We start from the raw sequence: 11,799 nt of genomic DNA, 5'->3' as shown, positions 1-11,799 counted from the left end.
TTTGCCTGTTAATATCTCCACAAACCTCACTCACACAATGTGAACCAAACAACACATCCTGTTTCAAAGTAAAACACATATGGATAAACCTTTACATCCTTTCCAGGCAATGGAGTGGGACCAAGAACTTCCCACAATCCTTGTTTACATGTGAATGATTGAGCCCGATGCGCAGCGGAGGGCTTAATGATTCACCTGAAGGTCATTATTTCCAGTAATCACTGGCTCACTATACATTATCCCGCTTAGAACATGGCCTACAACTAAATTATTTCAGTAATCTGACAAAAATAATTATACAAATAGATTTTTTAATAGCGTTTTCAACGACAAAGCGGTTTCATTCGTAATTGGCACACAAGACACCACAGCTGCAACTGGTTGGCCTAATTAGTAGTGTCTGCAGACAAAATGCTCTTATCAACTGATTAATCCAGGTGTGGCAGAGCAGTGGTCGGTTGTCGAGAAATAATGACCGGTGAATCTTGTTGATTGACCAATCAGAATCGAGTATTCAAGAGAGCCGTGTTCTAATTAAGGTTAAAGACCCCAAATCTCACATAATAACAACACAGAAGTTAAAAAAATAAGAAAAAAGAAAAAGAAATCTGCAATGGTGGTATTTCTGTAATGGTATATGCAATGCTTTTTTCTGGCATGGATTGGATCCACTTTATCAAACCACTGACTTAATTTTGGAGAGTCATCTTGAGCCTAAAAGTTTATGACAGATTAGAGACTCATGTGGGATGAATGCCATCTCATCTTATCTCATCTCATCTCATCTCATCTCATCTCATCTCATCTCATCTCATCTCATCTAATTTTTCACCATAGCTTTCTATTAAGATCTTATGGGAAATATTATCATTATGATTTTATAAGCTTTAGGTGACTTGTATCTTGCTGATTATTGTCACCCTGTAAAATATTATTGGATTGAAGTGCTCATTCAAGAGTTGTTTTCTCACAAAGCAAACAACTCAAGGGAAAATAAGAAACCTCAAGTGAAAAAGGAAGCTGTATCAGTTTAAAAAACAATTATATACCCATTTGGAGTTGTTCACCCAGCACTCTGATGATTGCACACACAGTCCACATCTCACTGACAATCAATACCAATACTTTGCTGTCAAATTGCCTTTCAATGTTGACCACAAATGCATTTTCACTGGTTATTAGTGATGATCTCTAGTCTAGACTCTATCTAGCCTCTAGGATTATTTTTTTCCTAAACTATGCAATAAAATGCAGTCTGCACCAATACAGATCCATTCACTATCTTCAGTGAGGCATCACTTTGTTTGTCCTTCATTTCAGAATGCTGTGAAACTCTTTTCATAACCTCACTCTGAGTGCACTCCAAATGTTTTCGCTGCTTCAAATGCCCATACTGTGGAGCTGCAGCTAATGCCCATACTGTGGAGCTGCAGCCCTTACTGTGGAGCTGCAGCCCATACTGTGGAGCTGCAGCCCATACTGTGGAGCTGCAGCCCATACTGTGGACCTGCAGCTAATGCCCATACTGTGGAGCTGCAGCCCATACTGTGGACCTGCAGCTAATGCCCATACTGTGGAGCTACAGCCCATACTGTGGAGCTGCAGCCCATACTGTGGAGCTGCAGCCCATACTGTGGAGCTACAGCCCATACTGTGGAGCTGCAGCCCATACTGTGGAGCTGCAGCCCATACTGTGGACCTGCAGCTAATGCCCATACTGTGGAGCTGCAGCCCATACTGTGGAGCTGCAGCTAATGTTATTGTTCCGTCGCATTCACCAAGTAACACATAAGAAAACCAATTTCAAAACCCATTTTAAAACAATTTGTGCTTTGTTGATTTTTGATAGACTCCGCTTGTGATTAAAGCTGAAGGCCGCTATCCCTGAGATGAAATAACTCTTCTGTGAAGAACAGCCTTGATCGTTCTCTGAATTTGTTTAGGACAAACATGTTCAAGTAACAGGGGAATAAACACAGGGGAAGTGATCAGAAAGGGAAACAGATGTGTAGGTTGTGTGAGACCCTTCCAACGAAGTGCTGTGTAGGAATCAAGCGCAAACAAAAAAGCTCGGCTGACTGACAGTGACATGTCAAATTACAACAAACCCTGAATGATGGCATAAAAGTACAACATTTAAAATGACAAGATGTATTCAATAGAAAATCTGAATTAGGAACGAGGAGGCAGATGACTAAAAATAGGCTCAATTTCACAATGTTTCTTCACAATGACAGAAAAGGACCATGTGACTGCAGGTGAAGTGACTGTTGGCGTCATGGCAGTCGTGTCCATTTGTTTGTTTGTGTTTGTCGGTCTCAGAAGCTCTGCAGCTGGGCGTGAGGCAAATGAATTATTCCCTGCCTGTGAATCAGTCAGTCAGACTCTGCAAGGTGATTACAGATCAAAATGTACTCTGGGTATGCAGGGCAGGAGTGTCGTGACCATGTGGTGTGTGTGTGTGTGTGTGTGTGTGTGTGTGTGTGTGTGTGTGTGTGTGTGTGTGTGTGTGTGTGTGTGTGTGTGTGTGTGTGTGTGTGTGTAACCTGTCACAGTCATAACATCAGTCTGAGAGGACTTTCCTTAATTCTTAGAATATCATCTTGTCCAACTTATTTTCAGTATTTATTAGGATTAGATCCCCCGCCCTGGTAGGTGTCCACTACACTATTGAAGAGGTCACCGTTCACGCATGTCAAAACTGCATGCAAACCAACTAGCTTTAGCAAACTTGGTTAAATGGCTTCAATTGTAGAATGGTTCATTCATTTAATAATCACAGTTTAATATTAGTTTAATAGAACACATTTAGGAGAATCATCACACACATGAGTGAGGGGCAAAACAGCTCAAGGGATACATAAGACAAAAAAGGTTCGGAACCAGTGTGAAAACTGACAGATGCTATGACATGACAAGCCACAGTGGAGATTCTTATAGATAGATGCTATGACGTGACAAGCCACAGTGGAGATTCTTATAGATAGATGCTATGACATGGCAAGCCACAGTGGGGATTCTTATAGATAGATGCTATGACGTGACAAGCCACAGTGGAGATTCTTATAGATAGATGCTATGACGTGACAAGTCACAGTGGAGATTCTTATAGATAGAGGCTATGACGTGACAAGCCACAGTGGAGATTCTTATAGATAGATGATATGACGTGACAAGCCACAGTGGAGATTCTTATAGATAGATGCTATGACGTGACAAGTCACAGTGGAGATTCTTATAGATAGAGGCTATGACGTGACAAGTCACAGTGGAGATTCTTATAGATAGATGATATGACGTGACAAGTCACAGTGGAGATTCTTATAGATAGAGGCTATGACGTGACAAGCCACAGTGGAGATTCTTATAGATAGAGGCTATGACGTGACAAGCCACAGTGGAGATTCTTATAGATAGAGGCTATGACGTGACAAGTCACAGTGGAGATTCTTATAGATAGATACTATGACGTGACAAGCCACAGTGGAGATTCTTATAGATAGATGCTATGACGTGACAAGCCACAGTGGAAGGCTATGACGTGACAAGTCACAGTGGAGATTCTTATAGATAGATGCTATGACGTGACAAGCCACAGTGGAGATTCTTATAGATAGAGGCTATGACGTGACAAGCCACAGTGGAGATTCTTATAGATAGATGCTATGACGTGACAAGTCACAGTGGAGATTCTTATAGATAGATGATATGACGTGACAAGCCACAGTGGAAGGCTATGACGTGACAAGTCACAGTGGAGATTCTTATAGATAGATGCTATGACGTGACAAGTCACAGTGGAGATTCTTATAGATAGAGGCTATGACGTGACAAGTCACAGTGGAGATTCTTATAGATAGATGATATGACGTGACAAGCCACAGTGGAGATTCTTATAGATAGATGCTATGATGTGACAAGCCACAGTGGAGATTCTTATAGATAGATGCTATGATGTGACAAGCCACAGTGGAGATTCTTATAGATAGATGCTATGACGTGACAAGCCACAGTGGAGATTCTTATAGATAGATGCTATGACGTGACAAGCCACAGTGGAGATTCTTATAGATAGAGGCTATGACATGGCAAGTCACAGTGGAGATTCTTATAGATAGATGCTATGACGTGACAAGCCACAGTGGAGATTCTTATAGATAGAGGCTATGACATGGCAAGTCACAGTGGAGATTCTTATAGATAGATGCTATGACGTGACAAGCCACAGTGGAGATTCTTATAGATAGATGCTATGACGTGACAAGCCACAGTGGAGATTCTTATAGATAGATGCTATGGCGTGACAAGCCACAGTGGAGATTCTTATAGATAGAGGCTATGACATGGCAAGTCACAGTGGAGATTCTTATAGATAGAGGCTATGACATGGCAAGTCACAGTGGAGATTCTTATAGATGCTATGACATGACAAGCCACAGTGGAGATTCTTATAGATAGATGCTATGGCGTGACAAGCCACAGTGGAGATTCTTATAGATAGAGGCTATGACATGGCAAGTCACAGTGGAGATTCTTATAGATAGAGGCTATGACGTGACAAGTCACAGTGGAGATTCTTATAGATAGATACTATGACGTGACAAGCCACAGTGGAGATTCTTATAGATAGAGGCTATGACGTGACAAGTCACAGTGGAGATTCTTATAGATAGATGCTATGACGTGACAAGCCACAGTGGAGATTCTTATAGATAGATGCTATGACGTGGCAAGCCACAGTGGAGATTCTTATAGATACTGGTGATGTCACAGTGGGATTTGTGACATCACGGATGATGTCACAGTGGGATTTATGACATCACAGTGGGACAATCACAGTGGGACAGAGAAACAAACAGACAGAGCCCCAGCTCCCATTTATATACTGATGGTGATGATATAGCCTAAGCCTACCTAAAATACCAGCACATAAGCTGCTCAGCTAAGCTTGTATTATGTTGTTGTTGTTGTTGTTGTTGTTGCTGTTGTTGTTGTTGTTGTTGTTGTTGTTGTTGTTGACTCGTTGATGTGTCTCCTCTATTAGTACTGTGTCATAGCCCTTCCCTTCCTTTTGTTATCATGTGCTTGCACATTGTTAATGACAATAAACTTGAATTTAATTTAATTGAAATTGAATTGAAACACATAAGCGAGTGAGGCATATACTGTATATATAATATAATTCAGGTTGAATGCATCACCTGAGGGAAAGAACATAGTGTAACGTAGTTGCTAACTGTAGGTCAGACCGGGTAGCGGTCATAACAGTTGCTGGACATTAATCTTCAGCCAGGTAACAATTGGAATATGTTAAGGCTGTAGACCCCGCAGCTGGGAATTGAACTCGGAACTTCCGGCATGGGAGGTGGATGCTCTAGCAAGGAGGGTAAAACCCATATGGGCTCTAGAACGTCTGTCACTAGAGCCTGGGAAAGTGAGATTTACTCACTGCACAGCACTATCATTGGCTACCATTAGCCTATGTAGCTACTGTGTATGTCTTCCAGCCAGCTATACTGTATAGACCTTATTCAATCGAATAAGGTCTATAGCTCACACCCACAGGGAGACTTTGCACAGTGTCCTCTCCCTCTCTGAAAACCCTGAGGGATTAACACAGAGGTAAAATAACTCAGCTGAGTTGTGAGTTGAAGCCCTGTGAGTAATTCACCTACGCCTTTAGCGTGCATTTGCATAGAGCTTGCCCAAGTGAGCATTCACTGAACCACCTGCTAAGTCTTTGTGATTACCACTGTGTTCTGCTGAGATGAAAAAAAAAGTCTTTATAGGACTAAATGGTGCATGAAGGGGATACTACCCACTGACCATGACAGCGTTAGTCAGTCGATGCACAGTTGCGTGAGTTATCTTGCAGCAAACAAATCCACCGTTTCTCCATTGGAAATTCATACATGGCGACTGCAGCTTAAACTGCAAACAAAACAGGTGCATCAAATTAGAATGGTACATTCTTAGTAATTTGTTAAACACCTAAATATCTCATCACATCTCATCAGGATGCACATTGTTGTTAGGTACTCTCGCGTGCTACGCGAGCATGTTTCCTAGGCTCGCCCGCTGTGCGGGCTCGCTCGCTCTGTAGCTCGCCGAGCTGGCCGTGCAGCTCGCATACGCAGCTCAGCCACTGAGCGGCTTCGCGCGCAGCTTGGCTGCTGCGTGGCCTCACCCGCAGCTCGGCTGCTGCGTGGCCTCGCCCGCAGCTTGGCTGCTGCATGGCCTTGCCTGCTCTATTGGCGTGCGCACATGTGCGTGTGCGTGTGTGTGTGTTGCTCACAAAATGTTATAGACCCTTTTCACGGGGGCCATTTTGTGTCGAGAAGGCAGAATAAACACAGGTGCAAGCAAAACACTAATGAGGGTTTCCAAATTCCAATCATGGAAACCCTCATTAGTGTTTTGCTTGCATCTGTGTTTACCCTGCCTTTTCGACACAAAATGGCCCCCGTGAGAGGGGTCTATTGTTTGATGGAGTGAACAATGTGAATGTAGTTGATGGCTGATGATGGGATGCTGTATTTCAAATACAAAAGATAATCAAATGATAACCTGCAGTATTATTTGTGTCAAAAACTGTATTTGGGCTTTTTCCCTGACACTGAACTGATGATGAACTGACATGAACTAAAATCAACTACCAGAGAATGTGGAAATGGTAATCACTATCACATAATAACCCAGATTAAGAACTGCAGTGGATCCTCCTCCCCTTATGCATCTTTTCCTCCTTTCCCTCGCTCCCTCCATTCTCCCATCTTCCAGCCCCTTGACACAAACGTATCAGAGACAGACAGACAGCCTCCTCTTGAGTGTGGTGGTGACATGCTGTCATGTAACTACTGTGCTTCAGCTCTCTCAGGAGCCCAGAAAATCCTTTGTCTCCCTGAAATAAGTGACTTCCCACTCCCTGCGTGTCCTCTGGATGCATATTTAGGCTACTTGTTTTTGAAGGGGGGGGAAACATTTGATAAAATTATAGACATACTGCATATAAACTGTATATAAATGTATTGGTTCATCACTGCTTGTCCAAGTTGTCCATGTTGTTTAAAAATACATGTATGAAGCCTAATTTGTAATGCACTGACAGAAATTTAGCCCATAGACTTGAAAGTATTGATTTTAAAAATGTAACTCTCAAATAACAAATGACGATATAATGGATCAGTATTATTCAGCGATAATGGAGCTTTCCATGAGGAGGCCAAGTAATAGCCTAAATCACTGCACGCATGAATCATGATCACACATATCATTCACCAGCAAAGACAGACGGACATGACTGTGAAACAGTAATAGCTGTTATTATCCTATAGTCCTAGAACAGCCTCCCATATGTGGCAAACATTTTCCAGACAAGTGCTGTTGGTGGAAGAGGATTTAGAAAACTGTATCATGGTGTAGGCCTAGTTGCTATGACAGTCAGTCCAGCCCTTTGTCATCACAGACAGCTCTTTGATGCTCACTGATATGAAGCTTTGCTGAGAATGATGATGATAATTATTATGATGGATGTGGACTGCATATTCTGCTCCCCACTCTGAGAGATAACAGATGGCACTTTCCAAGCAAAGCCATAATAAAACATCCCCTCAGTGATCTGGCTCAAAATGAGAACTCATCATGAGACATAGCACTGGACCAGTATAACTGAATCATGGGTTAATGAATGGCATTACATTACCTTTCTCTCTTAAGTGCTGCTTAATGAATATAAATGACCTCCCTACATCATATTTCTTATCTCCAGTGGATAACATTCCTATAGCTATATTATTTTGTTGATTTGCTGGCTAAACAAAGATAATATATTTTATGAATTGTAATATTCTTTATTTATTTATTTGTTTATTTGTTTGTTTGTTTATTTATTTTGCCTATTTTATTTAATTTTATTTTTTCAAAATTGAAATGAAGGCAGCAAATATGTCGAAACTTTGTCAAGTGAAGATGATTGTCTCTTGGACGACGTTTAGATGCTGGGTGACAGACTGAGGTTTCCTGCGCTCCCAACACCTCGCACCACGTGACCAGGCGCACAAAGCGGCGCTCCTATAACAGACTCGCGAGTCGCCGCCGTTTGCGGCTATAACTGTCTGTCTAGTAACAGGCGAAGCAAGATAGGAAAAACCTCCCAGCAAATCACCAAAACCAACTCATATTTCAAACTGGCTTTCAGTTTCTTGGAGTTGCTGCTGACTGTTGATGAAGAGTGGAGAGGACAACAGGCTTTAATTTGGCTTTACTTGATTCCTATGTTTACGTCATGGATCGACACAAGTTCTTTGTGCTGAGAAAATAAAGGTATGGCCCGTTTTCGCTTCTTTTGTTTCATTAAGTTGACATGATTTTTTCCTGCTTTATTTTTTGTATTTCCCTTTTTAATTGTTGATTTATTTAAGATCACAGTACAGGTCCATCTGGTGCCTATTTGTCCTTAATGAGTGTAATTATTGGCCCAATTTAGCCTACATGTCAGACTTTGACTCTCAGAAATCAGTTCTCAGTTTCTTCTTATTTTTCATAAACTATTTCATTATTTTAATCTTTTCGCATGAACTTGAATAGATAATGTCATCATTATGCCTTGACAGTGGACCTAATTGGTTAATTGGTTTGACTGATATGTGAGCTCTTTATCTGTGAGCTCTTTATGTGCTCTCCCTTGATGCCTAATTAATCCAATGATTATTGGAAAAAGCATAATGCTTGATGACCTCTTTAATTAATAAGAAAGCCTGCTGGCCTACATACTTAATGCAATGAATTCCCCTGAGGCAGCATAGGTTTGTCATCAACTGTTCAGTTTCCCACTATTGTCTGGGATGCATCTGCTATAGTCAGCTGGCCGATACAGATTCCCTCATATCACCCAGCAACAAATTACACCCATAGAGCTCAGCTCCACTACACACATTGGGTAACAGCCATATAGGTTAAATTGATTCATTCCTTTCCAATTTCTTAATTTATGAAATATTTTCTATCTAAATCTATACACTGATTTTTATTTTTGTAGTGTTGCATTCTTTATGAATAAATATTCTGCTTCCCCCCTATAGATCCCCTTTGAATTATTCTAATGCTGTAGACCGCACGTCTCCACTGAGCAGCCTACAGCCAACAAACAGCCATGAAGTTGGCTCTGAACAGGATAGCAGGCACCACAGTGAGCGCGATAACAACAGGTGTGCAGTATCTCGGCTCCAACGATGCCAGCTACGACGACCCCTCCGTCGACTCGAGCCTGACCAAGAATGCATTCCACTTTGAGAAACTCAACTCTGCCTCCATAAGCAACTCCTTCTCTGGACTCGTCCCCGGAAATAAGGAGGTGATTTTCAATGGCTTCCCTGCTATTTACCCAACCAACATATCAGACTTTCTGCTGGGTAATGGGACCTCTATGGGGATTGGAGGCATGGCACAGTGCGGGGAAGACTCGGGAGACAACATGGAGTGTTTTATGATTCTGACTCCCAGTCAGCAGCTTGCAGTAGCCATTCTGGCGCTTACCCTTGGCACGTTTACAGTGCTAGAGAACCTTGTGGTGCTGTGTGTGATCCTGCACTCCCAGACCCTGCGCGCCCGGCCTTCCTATCACTTCATAGGCAGCCTGGCTGTGGCTGATCTGATCGGCAGCATCATATTTGTCTACAGCTTCCTGGACTTCCATGTTCTCCACAGGAAGGACAGCCCCGATGTGTTCCTCTTCAAGTTAGCTGGGGTCATTGCCTCCTTCACAGCATCCGTGGGCAGCCTGTTCCTCACCGCCATCGACCGCTACATCTCCATCCACAGGCCGATGGCGTACAAGCGCATTGTTACAAAGACTAAGGCGGTCATTGCCTTCAGCGTGATGTGGTCCATCTCCATCGCCGTCTCCTTTCTCCCTCTGCTGGGCTGGAACTGCAAGCGTCTCAACTCCGTCTGCTCTGACATTTTCCCCCTGATCGACCGGACGTATCTGATGTTCTGGATCGGAATGACCAGCGTCTTGCTCCTCTTCATCGTCTACGCCTACATGTTCATCCTGTGGAAAGCCCACCACCACGCGGTGCGCATGCTGAGCCGCAGCTCCCAGAGGAGCGTGGTCATCTACACCGCAGATGGCACCAAGGTTCAGACTCTGAGGCCCGAACAGGCCCGCATGGACCTCCGTCTGGCCAAGACGCTCGTTCTGATCCTGGTAGCCCTCATCATCTGCTGGGGCCCCGTTCTCACCATCATGGTATACGACCTCTTCTGGAAGGTGGACGACCGCGTCTTGACTCTGTTCGCCTTCTGCAGCATGCTTTGCCTGCTCAACTCCACTGTGAACCCTGTGATCTATGCCATGAGGAGTAAAGACCTGCGCAGGGCCTTCCTCAACATCTGCCGGATGTGCCGGAGAAGCAGCCAGCCTTTGGACAACAGCGGGGAGAGTGACTGGAACAGCAGGAGCGTGAGAGGCACAGTGACAGCAGGCGCGATGGGGAGCAGTGAGGCAGATTGTGGAAAGACTAGCAGGGTGAAAGTAGCACAGGTTAGTCTGTCTGGAGCCACTGAGACGTTGACTGCAGAGCCCGTCTGACAGGCATAGGAGCCGTTATCCTCCGGTACAACTGTGAAGGAGAAATATTGTAGAATAATCCCTACCCTAACAATGCACTGCTCTGTGACTGTGAAATGTGCCACACACAAAATAACTTAAATACAGATCTGTAAAAAGAAAGCTTTTGTTGCTTTAAAGAGGCACTTCACTGAAAAACAGTGCTGATTTATTTTGCACATGATCTTACACATATCCGAAAACTCAAAACAGTTTTACAGAGGTTAATTTTTGTTTTACGTCAGTGACATCAATGGCATCAGCTTAACTCAAATCAACCCTCAATAACTGTCAAACTAAATGATATCTGCAAAACTGTTCCCAGTTTTCGGATGTGTGAGATTGTGTAAAATAAAATCAGTGTTGTTTTCCTGCGAAGTGCCCCTTTAAGATGTGGCAGGCAGTTATTCTTTCTGGTTTGTTTATTTACGATCATAGCAATGTTGTGACAGTAATACAAGGTGAAACTGTGCTTATCTAGCCTGGGTCAACCCAGCCTTCAACGTGACGTCACAGAGCTATGCCTGTAACATACGTTTCTTCGTGACTGATAGTACATAGAGGTCACGTGGAGGCTGGGTTTACCCAGGCTAGTGCTTACCACCATGCTCTCTTTTGATTCACAGTATTACGCTGCTTGTGAGTGAAATTAGCCTCTCTTCGGCGATATGTTGATGATGTCATGCCGTTTGGTTATTCTTCAATGCTGCGCAAATCTTCTTTAGAATTATTGTTCTTTGTCACGTTCAATGTGAAGAAAAATAGTGAATCATAATTTGCATTTTGAATGGATTTTTGATTAAATTAAATTAAAGCAAAACAAAACTTTATTCTGAATAATGACCTTACACAACCATCCATAATGTGCTTGTAAAGCAATGATGAAGTTTTGTGCAAGGCTACTGCCATAATCCATGGTGCCACTAGTCCTAAATAAAGTCATAAAATGTGTGTGTGTATACAGAGGATGTGAATGATGACTTTGTCTATTTTTATCATTGTACCCCCCCCCCCCCCCCCCCCAATAAAACAATACTGGCAAATCCAGGACATTATGAATGCTCATTACAAAATCTGTTGTGCGGTGTTTGTGTGTGTGTGTGGAGGCGGGCACCAGGCACAACATCAATGTTCATTCTATATTTTACTGCAGTGGTTCTTAAACTTATTCACATCAGGCACCCCTAAAC

The 11,799-nt window shown here is 42.9% G+C and overlaps 1 protein-coding gene across 1 annotated transcript; it reads left to right on the top strand.

Moving 5' to 3' along the window:
• Positions 1-8,209: 8,209 nt before the first annotated feature.
• LOC310772837 (cannabinoid receptor type 1B-like) lies at positions 8,210-10,591 on the top strand (the record flags this gene model as incomplete). Its single annotated transcript, XM_083632766.1, has 2 exons — positions 8,210-8,322; positions 9,081-10,591. The coding sequence occupies exon 2, from the start codon at positions 9,152-9,154 to the stop codon at positions 10,589-10,591; it is 1,440 nt and encodes a 479-aa protein (XP_083488892.1). The 5' UTR covers positions 8,210-8,322; positions 9,081-9,151.
• Between the last annotated feature and the right edge of the window lie 1,208 nt (positions 10,592-11,799).

The sequence above is a fragment of the Poromitra crassiceps genome (assembly GCF_964638095.1).
Source record: "Poromitra crassiceps genome assembly, chromosome: 3".
Taxonomy (NCBI): Eukaryota; Metazoa; Chordata; class Actinopteri; order Beryciformes; family Melamphaidae; genus Poromitra; species Poromitra crassiceps.
Note: the sequence above shows the minus strand (reverse complement) of the source record. Positions and strands in the feature narration are given on the sequence as shown.